The 16,645-nt window shown below is 46.2% G+C and overlaps 1 protein-coding gene across 5 annotated transcripts in view; it reads left to right on the forward strand.

Moving 5' to 3' along the window:
- Window positions 1–16,645, forward strand: part of CACNA1B (calcium voltage-gated channel subunit alpha1 B) — a 475,079-nt gene that overhangs the window by 182,064 nt on the left and 276,370 nt on the right. For all 5 annotated transcript variants that reach the window (XM_059715546.1, XM_059715542.1, XM_059715543.1 and 2 more), the window contains 2 exons: window positions 112–264; window positions 9,744–9,931. In XM_059715546.1, the coding sequence (XP_059571529.1) occupies window positions 112–264; window positions 9,744–9,931 (341 nt within the window). The remainder of the gene's footprint in view (window positions 1–111; window positions 265–9,743; window positions 9,932–16,645) is intronic.

The following is a 16,645-nucleotide window of genomic DNA, read 5'->3' on the forward strand; positions in this document are numbered from 1 at the left end:
AGGACTTTTATCAGTCCTGAACATTTTTTTAAAACCCAGACTCTGCTACCTTCCAAAATGTCCATTGGTTGGTTCCCAGTCATGCCTACAACAGTTTTCTCTTTTCAACAGGTTTACAGGTTGTCCTCAAGTCCATCATGAAGGCTATGGTGCCCTTGCTTCAGATTGGGCTGCTTCTATTCTTTGCTATTGTGATGTTTGCCATTATCGGACTGGAGTTCTACATGGGGAAGTTTCATAAAACGTGCTTCTCCAATGAGACAGGTGAGATTAGGTTCTCTTGATCAGCGATGTTTGATCTAGTAATCTCATATGCACATGTACATACATACGTACTAGGCACTGGATTCTCATCTTGCTTATGCCTCTATTCTAACTTTGTTGACTTGGACGGATTTGCTTCCAAGTTGCATTAGTGTGATGTAACGAGGCTCAGGTCCTCAGTTCTCGTGTACATCAGTTTTATATCATAAATGTTGACTCCACTTCTTGGCTACTAGGTGCAATAACTATTTTGTTTCAAGGTGTGATGAAATCCTATTCCAGCCTCCTCCTCGCTCTGGGGCTAGCCTTTGTCCCCCTCCCTAAATCTCAGGTGTCTATCACTCTGGTTGCTAAGCAACCAGCTGTGCCTATGTGACTGATGGGGAGGGGAGAGCTCTCTGTTGTGCTAAGCAGTGACCTCATGGCGGAGGGGAAGTGGCTCAAGAGATGTCAATCTCTGAGTTGACCAGTGATGCTTTTTAAATTGGTTGGTTAGCCTTAAACAACACCTGCCTTGATTGGACCTGGAAGGTATGGTCAGAAAAGTTTATTTAAGAGCCCCTTCTTCCTTGAAGGAGGAGAGGCATATTGGGGAACATGTGAGTAACTGACCAGGCAGAGAGGTGGGGATTTCTTTTGAAACTCATGGACACACCATGAACTGCCAGCCTCCAGAGGAAAGCTCAATCAGCCTCTGAATGATACTTGTGAGTAACTTACCTAAAACTTATCTAGAGATACAGCTTGCTGTAAAGTAGATGTGTGTTCAAAGGCTACCTAGCCACACTGCTTGCCCTAAGGTTATTCTGCGAGACATTGCTATCCTGTACCCTTCCCCAAGCCTACTCTCTGTAATCAATAAAGTTCTCCGTTGTACCAAGAGTGGTGAACTGGCTGGGAGAGGGAGAGAGGCGTGCTCACATGTCCCCTGGTCTGGCTGACTAAGGGAGGCTACTTTTTGTGCTTCAGACTAAAAGAAACACTCCAAGTTTTCATAGGGGGTCAAGCACCCTCAAGGTCTACAAGGCCTGTGTACCCCAGAAAGCACAGGGCTGAAGACCGACCATACCCCTGATTGGTGGCAGCGGTGATCGCAGGCTTGTGGGTGTGCTCCAGGAAGGGGGTCAGCCAGATGTGATGCACCCCAGATGTGATGCACCTCAGGGAGGTACTTGGAGCTTGGTAGGTGGTTGGGCACAGTGAGGTGCGTGGCTCAGTGTAGGAGCCACCACACAAGGAGGCTTGAATTTTGATGAGCAGCTGTTTTCTTGTGAAATTCCTGTAAAGCTGCAGGGGCAAGCCACTGGGATAAAAGAGAGGACTATACCATATTGTAATGTGGTGCTGGTAATCACAGCACTGACTCTGGGCATCCACTCAGGGCATCTGAATGGCAGCTGTTGCTTCTGTCAACTCAGCTACTGCTACTGCCACAGCTGGCCTGGCCCCTGCCTCCACCCCTGCCACTGCTGTTGCCCAGGGCACATACCCTGGTTGTTATGTTTCTGCAAGGTTAAATATTATGGGAGGGGAAGGAGAGAACAGGAGTCAGGAGTGAAAGATCTTATAAATGGAGAGATCAGAGGAGGGATGGTGCTTCAAGAAAAGGAGGCCAAGAGGATGGCCATGGAGGTGGGTAGGAAAGACAGTCCAGAGATAGTGAAAAGGAAGAATGGGAAAGAAGCTAGGTGTGAATGATTTTGATGTGCTGATTGAAATCACCAGGAACAGGGAGAAGGACAGGGAGAAATCAAAGTCACAGAGGAAGAAGGTCCAGAGAGATGTTTTATAACAGCCACCTGTCTGAGGAAGAGTAAAGAGAGGGACTAGAGAATAAACAGCTCATAATAGAGGGGTGGGATATGGTAAGCTAGAGAAAGGAGATGCCCCATCACATCATATGTGTAAAGGGAAAGGAGAGGCCTAGCAAAAGAAAGCCAGAGGGAATTGCATGCAGTTTGGGAAAAGTATAACAAAGGCTGGTGGAATATGGCAGGGATTGCCTAAGTGCAGTCTTGAACAGCATAATTTCTTCTAAAGCAACGTGACAGTGCCTGTTGGGTGCTGTATTAGCGTTTGTAGTATGTAGAACGTATGCAGTGCTGTGTGCGCCATACTAGGAGGAATGCTCACAGCCAACACCAAGAAATATATGTGCATGCCGACCCTCCCTGCTGCTGCACTGCTTCCATAATTCCCCAGGGTAGCTCTGCTATTACATACAGTATGCTCAGCAACACAGCAGGTGTGTTTAGAGGGAGAGCTCTAGCAGTGTGTTAATAAAAGACCTGATAACGGATAAGGATAAAACCTGGCAGTTGCCACAAGAAATGTCGCAGCCAGGAAATTGGAAATTGTATACTGCAGTATAACTGACATGTGTCTGCCTGCAGATGAGTTACAACCCCAGAAAATAGATATGGAGGGTATCAATGCCTAAAGATTCTTAACTAAAGACAAGATGTGATTTCAAAACAGCTGCTTTTTCTCTATCATTTTCATTAAAAAGAGTAGGCAGTTTTTTCCACTCGATTCTTGTTTGTAATATTTCTATTTAAAGTAGAAGCATGCTGTAGTGGGTGCTGTAGAAACACAGAGTTAGGAATAGTGCTTCTCATGGCAGAGTTTAAAATCTGACACAGAACACAGTCTATTGCAACTGTTGTGTTTTCAGGGATTATTATTAACAGTCATTTATGCAAATAGTATTAAAAGTCCAACCAGATCAATTCTCTGGGGTATCCTTTGTAGTGTCTTCTAAAAAACACACTACAATAATATAACACATTAAGTTTATACAGGGGTTTGCAAACGTGGTGTGAGAGTTTTCTTATCTCAGGGATTAATGTGTATGATAAATAAGAAATGGCACAATGGTTGAGCTAAGAAAGTGTGTGGAGATATGAGGAGAGCAAAAGGATTCCTGGAAGAAATGGATTTCAACAGGGGATTTGTAGGAAGGGAGAGGGTTGTTTGAACTCTGTGAAACTCTGTTCTGTGTTTCTAGCATGATGGGGTCTGGGGCCATGACTGAGGCTCTTTGGAGCCCTCCTGGGGTGTTTGGTGGAATCTTAATATATGCCAAGTTGATGGTGATATGACTGACTGATTTGTAGGGTAAGCAGCACAGTTTTTTCATATATTTTGCTGGAGGGAAGCAAGGACAGCACCAGGGTGTTGCTCATAATCTCTGTAAAGCTTCATACTTACTGGCATAGGAAGATGGTCTCTGTTAAAGGGAGCCACCCAGCTTTCTGCTCAGCAGTTAATGCATTCATTTTCTGATAAATTATAGAAATTGCTTCCACCCAGTTTCCTCTCCTCCCTCCTCCACTCTCTCCCTCCACTAAGAAACAGAGTCATGGTATTTCTGAAAAGGCAGTGGGCGAGGTTTCCTGGATCTGGAATCCCTTGTGTGAGGGAAAGCAATGCATCCTGCTAATCTAATCAACCTAGCCTTTTAAACCTAAGTACCCATAATCTGAAAAGAGGTGCATTAACAAGTCCAAGTCCATTTGTTCAATACATTGACTTCACTGTAGAAATATGAACCCCTTCAAGGAGATAGATACTTCCCTGCAAACAACAGCAGGGTTGTGGTTCCTAAGCAAGGAAGGAGATACGGGATTGGTTTTGTTTTGAATCTCCAAAATGCTGCTATGTTTTGGGATTCTTATAGAAGCTGAGAGTTGAATAGCAGTGATTCAGGAAAGTGTTCCAGGTGAGGCTGGTGGGATCTGAATGGAAGTGTCCTGGCTAAAGTTGCCACAGTATTAATAATCTGACTGTAGAGAGGAGAGCAATCATTAAAAGCAATAACGAGGATGCAGGGGTTTGTTTTTCTCTTCTCCTTCACCTTCCCAAATATATGGTGGAAGTTTGCAAAGGGACTTCTGAATTTGGCACTGTAGGCTCTTCTGTACTTGCAGAAGCTGCTTTTTGTTTTGATGGAAAAAGAAGGCAAAAATATGAGACAAATCTATGCCTTGGTGTGCATTTTTCAGTGAATATAAGATTTACTTTCCCCTCCTCCTGTCCTCAGTGCTTTTATGTTTTGCTGACGCTGAAAATTATTTTTATGCACAGCCATTTGCACACAACTCATCCTCCCTTCCCCACTTACTAAGCACAGGTGCAATGAAACCATCTTGAGAGAGGAAGTCACTGCAGCCATTTCTTTATTTTTCTTGCAGCAACATCTCTCCTTTAAAAATATGCATTGGAGATTTTGAGCCAGTTTTTCTCTCTATTCCACCAGAATAAAAATATCCAGGATAACACCAGTGAGTTATTCTGTATTGGGATTTGCATCACTGAAGGTGGAAGCAGACGCTGCCTGATGTCTTATTTGTGTTTCCATAAACCTTTTTATGGTGGCACAAATGGTGAGCAAATAGACATAGCTACCCTTTGTCATACCACATCAAAGGAAAGTCAGCGGCGCAACAAAAGATGGTAATAGATTCTGCTGCTTTATTGTGGCCATTGTCTGTTATAATTGTGGCCAAACAGTACAAGTAGCTTGAGTTACTTGTACTCTCCCTCCATCCTGAGCACATACTCTGGGGCCACTCAAGACCCCAGAACCTGCCCTCTTTCGCTGCTTATAGAAAGGCACCCTTGGGAATTGTGGGATGCCTTTCCTCCATAAGTGGGGAAGTCGGGGTTCCCCATTCACGCAGACCCATCTTCTGCAATTGCAGGGAGTGGGTCTGACTGGGCAGGGAAAAGCTCAGTCAGAACTGAGTCCCTCAAACTCCCACATTGGTTCCACCCCCATGCTTGCAGGGCCAAACAGGGAAATCCCCTGCAGAAGGATTTCCCAGGCTCACCTGCAAATGCAGAGGGGGTGCAGCAACTGGGGGCATCTGTTTCCAGCCTGAGGTTTCTCACTTCGGATTTGTGTACACTGATTGCCTGTCAGTTCAAGTTACCAGTAAGTTTGTGAACAAGTAGTCTGCATGTGCCACAAACCTTTTTTTGGTTTACCTGCATCTTGAAAGAAGCATTTGTGGTATGGCCAGACTAACATTAACAGAAATAGTACCTAGCTTGAGTCACGTAGCAGCCCCCATTATGCTTGTAAAGCACCTAGCACAGAGAGCCATGCAGAGAGCCCCTGATCTGCAATGGGACTTCTATGCACTACTCAAATACAAGTAATAATCATGATTTTATCACCTCAGTTTGCATCATTAAACAAACAGCAAGTGGAGTAGCTAATATCAGTTCCTTCACCTGACCTTACTTTTCTGCAGGCACTTAAAGACTCTATTTGTTTCTCATGTTTCCTGGTTACATGCTAATAAATGCATTTAGTAATAGATATGTATTGCATTTGGAATGGATTATCTGGTAACAAATGGCCAGACCTCAGAAAGCACACTCTTTGAAAGTACCCCTGGAGTATAGACCTCAGGGACTTTTTTGTGTTATTTTTGTGGACTTGACTCACTGAGTCACAGAAGCTATAGCAACCTATACAGGAACCTAAGAAATATGGTGTATGCTAAGGGGTTGGGAAACAACTGGCTACACAGACATTATTGCACAGTATCACAGAGCCAGGCTGACAGTCTTGTTTTTCCCTGCATGATTCTTTCTAGGCATTATTATTATTAGGCCTCTGCGAAGCGGCTAGTATTTGCTTTGGATTCGGCTGACTCGGGGGACAGTGATTCGATTAGATGATTCGAATCACTGTCCCGAATTGATTTGGCCGAATCTGATTCAGAGATTTGGCTGCTGCCGAATCTGAATCTCTGAATCGGCCAGGCCCTGCCCGCCCCAGCTCCTGGCTCTTTGGGGAAAAAAAGCCCCGACTCACTGGATGCTGCTGGGCAGGGGGGAGCCCTGCTACCCCATGCTGCGTTGGGGGATCTGCATGAGCCCCCCAGCATCCCCCCTTGCTCCCCCAGCCCCCACACAGGTGCCCTGCCGGGGCCAGCTCCAGCACTTTAAGACCCCCCCCCACCAAGAAAACCCCGCACTCACTATTCCTGCCAGCGAGAAGTGATCCCCGCTGCCCCCCACTGCCCCGCACCATCTCGGGGGCTCTGCACAAGTCCCCCAAAGTCCTGAGGCCGCTGCAGGAGTGGTGAGTCCCGGGGCTTTTCTCCATTTTTGTTTTGTTTCTTAAAGGGCCAGAAATGGCCCATGCGGGGCAGCTGTGGGGGGAGGGGGGAAGTGATGGGGGGGTCAGGGGGCTCGTGCAGAGCCCCCCACGCAGTGTGGGGCAGTACGGAGCAGCAGGAATTGCCCCCCTGCCTGGCAGCAGTGGGGCTTTTCTTTAAAGGGCCGGCAGCTGGGGCAGGCGGGGCAGCCATGGTGGGGCTGGGGGAGCAGGGGTCGGGGTTGGGGTCGGGGGGGCTGCCCCCTGGTCCCGTCCCCCAGCCTCCCCTCCCCCGCCCCTAGTACTTACCAGCTCTGAGTCCAGCTGCAGCTCCTTGCTGCAGCCACTGGGGACTGCCTGAATCATCAAAGCTCTCTGAATCTTTTCTGAAGATTCGGAGAGTTTTGAATCTATTTGGACCTTTTAATTGGTCCCCTGATTTGATTCGGAGATTCAGCCACTGTATTGGGCTAAATCTCCTCTGAATCGAATCACCACTTGAAGCTTCACACAGCTGTAATTATTACCCATTATTATTAGCACTGATTTTTTTTTCTCCTTGGCGAATTTGGAAGCCTTATGTCTCATTTACACTAAAGCCTCATTACAGTGTATCACTGTAAGATCCCTTTGCACTGGCACAGTGGTGTAAAGGGATCTTAGGGTATGAACAGACATTTGTCCCTTCACCAGTTGGGCCTGTGTTTGTCCTGGAACAGAAAAGTCACAGGATTGGCATGTACATACATCACCTTCCAGTCAGGGTTTAGTGAGTGGCTGAATAAACTGCTGCTTTTCTGCCATTGATCCAGTGATGTAATCCTGGGACATCTGTTCAGATACTTTTTGTTTTGTCACATTAGTGAATTTTATCCTGCAACCCTTTTTGGGGTCTGTACAGGGACAATGGAAATAAATGTATGAAACATCAGTTTGTCCTAGGAGAAGATGAATCCTCTTGAGACGCATGTAATGTCTCTTCATAGCCCTAGTATAAATGAGAATGTAGCCCAATGCACTTAATGCACCTATACACGAGCTGGAATTCCAGCAAATCGGAGAAGACTTAATTAATCAAGCCTGCTGGAGTGTGGCAATTGCTGTGCTCCAGCAGCCTCCTGTGTCTTGTGTATCAGTGTCCCCATCCTTAAAAATGGCAGTGGGGACTCTTGAACTCAAGCTCATTCAATGAGGTTGAGTTCAAGTGCCCCCACTGCCATTTTTAAAGTTCAGGGATGCTGATACAGGAGACGTGGCAGTGCCTTAATTAGAGCAGCTCTCAGAGCCACTCTAATTAAAGCATGGCCCACTCCACCCCTGGAGCACATGTAAAGTGCCTTTATTTACTTGGATTTCCAAAACATCTCTGCTGATTGCAGTACAAACCACCAATGTAGTAACAGGATATCTGCAGTGAGTGTGAAAATGAAGAGGAATATGGACCTAAAGAGACTTTAGTTGTTGGTTGGAGTGGAGGAGGTTTGAATATCCATCTGGCAAATGCTTAGTTGCTCTTTGCTCAGTCAGGAGAACAAATGGCTATTTCTGATCTTGTTGAGATGCAGCTTAATGAGACTTCACTCACCCTGAGTTTTGATACTTCCACTGAGGTTTTCACCAGTGGTAAAAGCCTTTAGTTTTGCCTTCAGTGGGACTGGAGGTCACTGACCATAGGGTGCAAGCTAGTGTGTTTCTTATCAAGATAGTTTTACAAGTGAATTAAGTGTTGGTCAGTACTGTAGTTATAACTGAGGACATTGCTAATGTCATCTGTTGTTAATTATTTGTCGCATGTGTGTGGTGGCACCAAGGGGTTGGGGCCATATTGAGCCTGGCAGTATACAAAGATGTATCTGAGACTTTAATTACCCCAAAAACATATAGTCCATTATGGGAATGTCTACCTTGCAGAAAAAATGTGTTCCAGCTAGGGTGGCCATCATAGAGGGCAATCAGGTTGTCCTCTGTCCTCTATTGATATGAAACCAGACACCTTTATGTCTTCTATTTTTCTCTTGAAGAGAAAACTAGAGGACATAAAGCCGTTGGGTTTCGTATCAATAGAGGACAGAGTAGCAGAAAACCAGAATGTCCTCTATGATGGCCACCCTAGTTCCAGCCCAGATGTCTCTCTAACACGGCCTGCCCACTCTTTTCCTCTTGCATGCTCTAAACCCAGAAATTCACTGCTGGGGATGTTCTGGGATTGTTCCCAGTGGCTGTTCTTGGGCACTTTGGAGACTCGGGGCATGAGAGTGGCTGCAGAGGGAAGGCCTGGAGAGGACTGATTAGTGCATTTCTGAGTTTGGTGCATGTGAATGGGTGTGGGTGAACAGGGTGTGCTCAGGGGTGTCTCAGCCAAAGCATGCTGCTGCCATGGTGTCGACTTGTGCTGTGCAGTCAGAGGCTGCCAGCTGTGGACACAAAACCCTGTTTTGATGAGAGAAGTAACATTGATCAAGGTGTGCCGGTATACTCTTCTCTCTCCAAAATGTCCCTTGGGGGCAGCTGTTAAATCCCTTTCCTCAAGGGCTCAGTTTAATATATCCCCAGTAGATGCCATGTGCAGCAGTTCAATATTGCCCTTTTGCTGCAGTGAGCTCTCTAAACTGGGGACCAGTGCAAGGCTTGCTGAGGGCCCCGAGCACCACTGCCTTTTAACCCACAGGTGAGCATGCTCTTAAATGAGCCGTGCACACTGTGGTGTCAGGAGGCTCTGGTTTGTAATCTGAAGTCACAAGCTTCAATTATACACTCTATTCAAACAGGGGTATAATACCTGGCCACAGCAGAAATTAAAGCTGTCCAAGAACAGTTCTATCATAAGCCATTGGCAAAGAACCAGTCCTATAGCTGTGATACAATAGGCCTACTATGGTAGTGTTAATATAAATATTTAGCACTTATTCCTATTATGACATGTCTGTGACTCAGATCCAATGGGTTTTGATTCCATGGCCTTTCCACTTTATGCCACTCATTGCCCTGCATGCTGTGGCATTAGGGCACAGCGTGGGCTCTGCAGTATTCTGAATGAAACGCTGGCTATTAATACCGCAGAATGGATTGATCAGTTGTGGCTTCAGACGCTGCACTAAAACTGTTGTAAGCTCTGCAGCTTGGTTGCTAAGGGCCTGATTATTATTTACGGCTGACTACAACCCTCTTCATGCCATCATGGCAGTGTGAAGGGGGCTCAGGTGGATATAATCTGAAGTTAAATGTGGAGCGACATAAAAGCTTTATACATGTAAATTAAAATGAGGCACTCGGTTCCCTTGGGCCAGTGCAGGAACAACTCAGTGACACCCACCTGCTTGGAAGTCTTTGGTTGATAACTGTTTCTCCCCGCCCTCTTTTTGCACAGGTGAGGAGGTGGGAGATTTTCCCTGTGGAGAGGAGCTTCCAGCCAGGCAATGTGAGAGTGGAAGCACATGCAGGAAGTACTGGCAAGGCCCCAACTATGGAATCACCAACTTTGACAATATCCTGTTTTCCGTGTTAACTGTCTTCCAGTGTATCACCATGGAAGGCTGGACGGACATCCTCTACAACGTGAGTGAAACAGTCCTATCTGTCAAGAGTTCTTTGCATGATGGGTGACTTGTATTCTTTTATGTCACTGCAGGGGGGAGGGAGGGAAACAGGGGTGCTGTAGAAAACTAGAGACAATGAGAAATTTGTTAGTAGTTCATTCTTCCTAAGAGAGGATTGAATTCTGGCCTGCGCTGAGAAAAAAAAAAAAAAAAGCTGATGGATGTTTTGATCTTCATCCACCCAAGTTTCAAGATTGTTGTCACCTTCTTCTGGGTGGCCCTGTGAGGATTGTATCTGTAGAACATTTTTTGAACGCTAGTAATCTTCTTTAGGACTTGAAAATAATCCTGGTCCAAAGGTCTTTGGTCTTTTGAGGCAATAACCTCACATTACTAAAATGTGCATCAGTGACTTAATACGACATGATGCTGGATCAAAATGCTGTCAACTTGTGTTGCAGCGTGCTGATATGCTTTTGTGCAGGGTAGTTACAAACTCTGTTTGAACCCATTGTTGGGCCTGCATGGCAAACTTATGCTCAGGAACATAATCTTCAAGCCATCCTCCTGTTGTAAGTGGATGCCTAAACTGGAATATGTGCAGCCACATCTAGATTAACTAGAACTACCTAGCACTACTGAGTGACCATGCCAATTAGTCTGCCCTGGCACTACACCGACATGGCTATATTGCTTCTGGTCTAGGAGTTAGCCCATTGGAGCAGTGCAGCATGCTTGAGGGCACTGCTCTGGATCATTATACATTTATCTTATACAGGACCCATTTTATCAAAGGTCTGAAGAAGAGCGGCTTCAGCAGGAAAGAGCTCATATTGGTCTGCAAACCCAGACCAGAAAATGGGGTAAATATTTGGACAGCTTTTGCAACCCCCACAGGACTCAGTGCTGCTATAGCAACTTTTCCTGAGCCACTTGTTGAAGGGTAACTCAGCTATACAGTTTAAAGTCCTATCTGTAGCTGCTGCATGAACACACCAAAAGGTGTTTTATATTCAAATAAGAGTAGCCATGACAAGGAGCGTACCAGTGAGAAGTTTCTTGCATGCTGTGAGTAGCATTATACAGGACAAAGATGAAATTTTTTACTTAAACTACTCAAGCTTTGTGACAACAACTGTCATGAATAGGATCTGGAATGTTTCATTGCCTGTTATAGAGTGGAACTTATACATAAAGGGAAGAGTCGGACACTTACGTTTGCTAGGCATTATTGACATAAGCTTGCTGCTGCCAGTAGCCAGTAAGACTTCTGTTGTGTTCAGGTCTAGGCCATTTCATTATTAGCTGTATATCCCCACCCCGTTTACAGCCCAGGAAGCATGTTTATATGGCAGCTGAGCAACGTGATCAAGCACAATAAAATCTAAGGTATAATTCTACTGTATTTAAAATCATCACATCTGGTTTATTCTGTTCTTTCTTTGTCATGTAAATCCTCTAATAATTACATGTCTATTTAGAGAGGTGGTTGACCATGTTAGTCTGAAGTCATACAGAAGGTAGGACAGGGTGGCACCTTAGAGTGCAGACAGAAGTGACAACTTTCATCGGATCTGGCCACAGAAAGCAGCTTATAGCTGTGACCAAACACAAGCGCACGTCTGCAAACAGCTTAAAAAATGTCCGATTGGGTGAAAACCAGACCCTGCATTGTATGAGGTATCAGATAAAGATTTTACAATATGTCGTGTCTTTTGTAACTTGTGCCTGTGGAGCTCCCAGCATGTTGCTCCTTTTAGAATGGGGGAGGAGGGGAAGGGAGCAGAGGGAATGCAGTCTGGGAGTTTTTCAGCACTCCCCAGAGGGTGGGGTGAGTGTATTAGAGATTCCCCTCAAGGTAGGGGGGCTCTAATTCACCCACCCTACCCTTCAGTACCAGCTGGGGAGCCCCAAGAATGAGCTCTCTCCATTGCCTTTCCCTCCTCCCATTCTGAAAACAACCAGCACTGACAGAGAGCCGTGGCTGTTGCTCTGGGAACCTGGTTGCAGGCTCCCAGCCCACAGCTAGATTCCCGTCTTCCCCTGGAACCAACAGTGAACTTCTGTTTGGTCTGGGGCAATGGTGTAACTCAGAACGCTTTGCAAAAATCATTCCGAGTTACAGCTGGGAGCTGCACTTCTGTCTGCACCCTGGGGCCATGCGTAGACAAAACGAGAGGGGTGTTTGCACGGCACTTTAAAGCGGGCTAAATGTTTTTGCGCTGCTTTAATGGTGTTGGTGTTTGTACGCCTCGGCGGTGCATTGCGCATTCCAGCCGCTGTAGGAAATTCGGCAGCATAGTGCGCCTTAAATGACTTGGGGGCAGCAAACTAAAACTCCTTCAAGAAGTTTTAGTTTCCTGCCCCTACAGCTGCAGAGTGAAGCACCAGGCTCTGTGTAGCCCCACGACTCTGCAGGAAGCCCTGCAGACAGCCTGACAGCAGTCCAGGAAAGCAGCTCCATCCAAGAAAAGCAGCGAGCCTGATTTTTTTTTGTTTCCCTGCCCTGGAGCCTTCCTGCCTGCCTGAGCTGCATGGGGACCGGTGCCCCCCTGGGACTGCCCGAGACAGATGCCTGCGGGTGGGTGCCACCTGGGGGTGCTGCAGCTGCTGTGGAGGGAAGCACCAGCCCCTCCCCCTCCCTCTGCAGCCCAGGGACCGCTCCGCCCGCTGGCAGCTCGCCCTCCCCTCCCCACTGGAGAGACAGGTAAGTCAGCAGGGTGTGTTTATGACACGGGCGTTTAATCATCCCTAAATTGAAGCGGTGTTTTTTAAAACCCACTGCTTTAACTTAGTGCCCCTGTTTTGTCTATACATGCTCTTAGAGATGAATTAGTTCTGAGAGTCATGAGCTTGCATAGGCAACAACCTACATCTTCAGATGCTATGATTGGACTAGCCATTTCCACCTGTCCATTCATAGCATCTGATGTAGGTTGCTACCTATGAAAGCTCATGCCTCTCTGAATTGGTCTGTAAAGTGCCACCCTGCCTTTTTTTCTGCGTAAGCATTTTGAGTGATAGCAAGAAGTTGCAGCTGAGTTGTGAAGGTAAGGCCCCACTTAGTTGTTACATTCCCCAGCTACTCCCTCTTCGTTCCAGCACATTACCATTCCCCTCAGACTCACTGAATGCTTCTGAACCTTCTTCCCACAACCAGCAATCATAAGGAAAGCCCATTAGGCTCCTGGTTATGATTGATTAATCAATAAATAGCATATTAGATCATCTTCTCCCTGCCTGCCTTTTGTCTCGTGTGCAGAGAGCAGAGCTGGCTATTGGGGGAATTGATTCAGGATTACTTTGAAAGTTATTAGGATACCATTTTTAAAATGTCCATTGCCCTAATTGGACACAGGTACATCAATCGGCCGCACTGAAGATTGAATGTACTAATACTAAGCCTCAGTTGAAGGCATAGATGGAGGTGAATCTCACCAGCAACTATGCAATTCTAGTCATGACCTCAAATCTAGCATGTTGTTTCTCCAGCTGTTAGGGTGCCACCCCTGAAGGCCCCTCCCATATAGACATTTTAAAACTAGAGGTCTGTTTCTTCCCGCCTCTGCCCCCTTTCTAATTGTTCTTAGTAAGACTAGGTAGGAGAGTAAGCCTGCCATCCTGTCCTATTTCCAATCTGTTTCTTAGCATTATCTGAGGTCCGTTTGCCTAAAACAGGACTGCTGATGCCTAAAGTTAGATCACAACAGTCACCTAGCTATCTAGAGTCAAGCAGAATGAGGTTTCCCACTCCTGTCTTTGGTTCATCACCCGTTTCCTTCAGACATTCCACGTACTCACCAGGAAGATGTGTTCTTCACAGGGTAACAGCCAACACAGGGAATGAATGGGAGGGAGAAGAGAAGGGAAGATCTATTCCATGCACCTCCTTGACCTTTGACAACTGCAATTATTTATTATTTCACAGTTTCTTCTTCTTCATCTTGGTTTTTCCAATAGCCAGGGTGTGTTTGTATTATTAAAAACACACGAGTGACTTTATGCGCATCAGAGCAAATGCTTAGTGATGTATTTGTTAGTTCTTATCATTAAAGTAGCAAAAGCATGACTAGTTTCCAACTTACCCAACTAATCTTAGATTTTGCTGCCTGCACTGGCTGGTTCCAAATGCAGAGATGAAGCAGAAAGATATTGTAAATTGTATTTGCAGGTATCAGGGCACTGTACTCAAAGCGGCCTCAAAGGTTGGGAACAGACAGCGCCATAGCAGTGAAGTTTGGAGCCCGCAGCGGCAGCCTGCTCCTGCCCCATGCACAAATCTGGGTGGCACATGCCTCTCCATGCTTGCCCAGGAGCGCATGCAGCAGCAGGAGCTTCCCTTCCCTTGTCCCTATGGCCCTCCCCCAGATGAGCTGCCTGGGGCAGTCGCCTCACTTGCCTCCCCTTGCTACAGCACTGGGAACAGAGCTGGGAATAGAACCAGTATAGTTCTGTGCTCAGCCCAGTAGACCCAACTACCTCTGTGGCAGAGCACAGAGTCAGAATTAAATCTATGTTTCCTATGTGCCAGTCTCCTACAAAATACTGAATTGGGCTAACTGTTTTCCTCTAATTTCTCAATGACTGATAAGCATTTAAAACATGTACTACTACAGGCAACCCCCACTTAGCGCTCTTAATTGGTTCCAGAAAAACTGAGCGCTAAGCGAAAGCACGCTAAGTGAAACCCATTTCCCCATAGAAATGAATGTAAATATAGGTAACTGGTTACCACTGCTTCTCACTGCCACTGCCTTTCCCCATTAGCCTGCTGGTTGCTACAGTCCCACATGCCACCCTAGGCCTGCATCCCTGTTGCCTCACCCTGGGCCTCCGCCAGCCCTGGCCCTGGGCACCAACGCAGGCCCTGTGCTAATGCCTGTCCCCCCACCCGCTGCTTCTTACCGCCACCGCCTCTCCCCATCCACCCGCCGGTCCCACATGCCAGCGTGGGCACCAGCACTCCTGCTGCCCTGCTCTGGGCATGGGCCCCTGCCGGCCCTGGCCCCAGGCCCTGCACTTCTGCTGCCCCACCATTGCTACTACTTGCTGTTAAAATGGTCAGTCCTAGAGTGGGAGTTGTTGGTGGAACAAAACCAGTATTGTAGTGTCAGGCAATCTTGGACTCAAAGAAAATAAGGGAAAGGTTGAGGTTGCAAAGCTCTTGGAGAACTGTTAGCGTCCTCCTGGGAAATGAGGCAGTTGGTTGCTTCATTGGCTTGGATCAACAATGCTTTGTTACTGTTCATATTTTTCTGGTATGGCTATTGCTACTGGGCTTTGCTGGGGCCGGGGGGTCACCAGGAAGAATTAGTGTTTTTTGTCAGCATAGATCATTGTTGGAGTTGCTCATAAATCCAGGAGAGCAAGAGCTCCCAACCTGGATGTTTAGCCAGTTCATGGCTATCAAATGCAACTTTGGGGCTGCCAATATTGACTGTTTCAGTTGTCAGGGCCTAGGCTTTGGTGTTGAGATTTAGATGTGTACCTTAACCCTGAGGCTTTTGGCTGTGTGTTATTGGTGTTTCAAGAGGTGCTGAGTATGTGGGGGCTGAGGGCCTTGGCCCACCCTTGGGAAGAGGGCTATCACTTGACATGCGTAAAACTTTCCACATGTCCATCATCTTAGGGCCCCTATGGCAAAAATTAAAAGTTGGCACCTATGGTTCATCTGAGCTAGTTGGACAGATGAGCTTGAGGTGCAGTATTGGGATCTGAAGTTGAAGTTTACCAAACTTGTTTCATGTTCGACTCATTGCAGACCTCCCCAGCGTTCAGGAAAGGGTGAGCTTGTGATTTGTTGTATAGGTTGGGCTTGGCTCTTTAACAAGGAGCTGTTTAGTAGTAGCAGCCTTTTCCTATAGATTATTTAATTGATTCTAGAGCTGCCTTTAGATGTGACACGTATGTGACCTTCCCATTGGTTATTAGAATAATGCAGCAGGCAGCAGAAAGGGCTTTGCAATAGATAAGACGGATTTGGAAACCATTATACCCCTTGGCATCTCCCTCTCTGTGATAATAAATTAAGGAGTTATAAAGGCAAGGAAATCTTATGTTTTCACAGAGTTCACAAACTTCCCTCCCATTTGGCTTTGCTCATCTGCCATTTATGCTTTTGCGGGAGTTTCCCTTTAATTGGAGCCTATGAAAGCTTTCTAGCAAGACTTTATCTGAAAAGTGATTTATGCTTGAGGCAAAGAGATTAAAGCATCAATCAGGTAAAACGCTTCAAGAATAAGTTAGGGGAAGCTCATTCCTGAAACAGTAGCACAATAACATCAGGGTAATTGCTCCAAACAAGCACTTCTGCATGTGGCAAACTCATCAGTTGCAGCTTGCATCCAGCCAGAAAGGTGATGTAGATATGAAGAGTAACAGGTGATTTAAACAGTGTCCCCATCTCTTGTATACAGTGCAAGGGGAAGCATCCTTTTTCTTTTAGATGGAGTGCAGTTTGCTCTCAAAAAAGACCAAGGCTACAGCACAATTTGAAAATCTGATTAAAACATAGTTTGATCCCATCTTCAGTATCACGTTTGAAACATGTCAGCAAACTGATGTGTTGTAAATGCTTTCCTGGCATGATAGGGCAAGTTTTCATGTGCAATAGCCACCCTTTTTTTTCTTTATGGCCAGTTGAACAAAAGGTTCTGAAATGTTTTGCTATTGTGATATGGGGAGGTCACATAATGGAAAAGGTTAAGAACAACTGTGAAGAGCATTGCAGTGT

This window comes from Alligator mississippiensis, chromosome 12, assembly GCF_030867095.1.
Source record: "Alligator mississippiensis isolate rAllMis1 chromosome 12, rAllMis1, whole genome shotgun sequence".
In the NCBI taxonomy this organism is placed as follows: domain Eukaryota; kingdom Metazoa; phylum Chordata; order Crocodylia; family Alligatoridae; genus Alligator; species Alligator mississippiensis.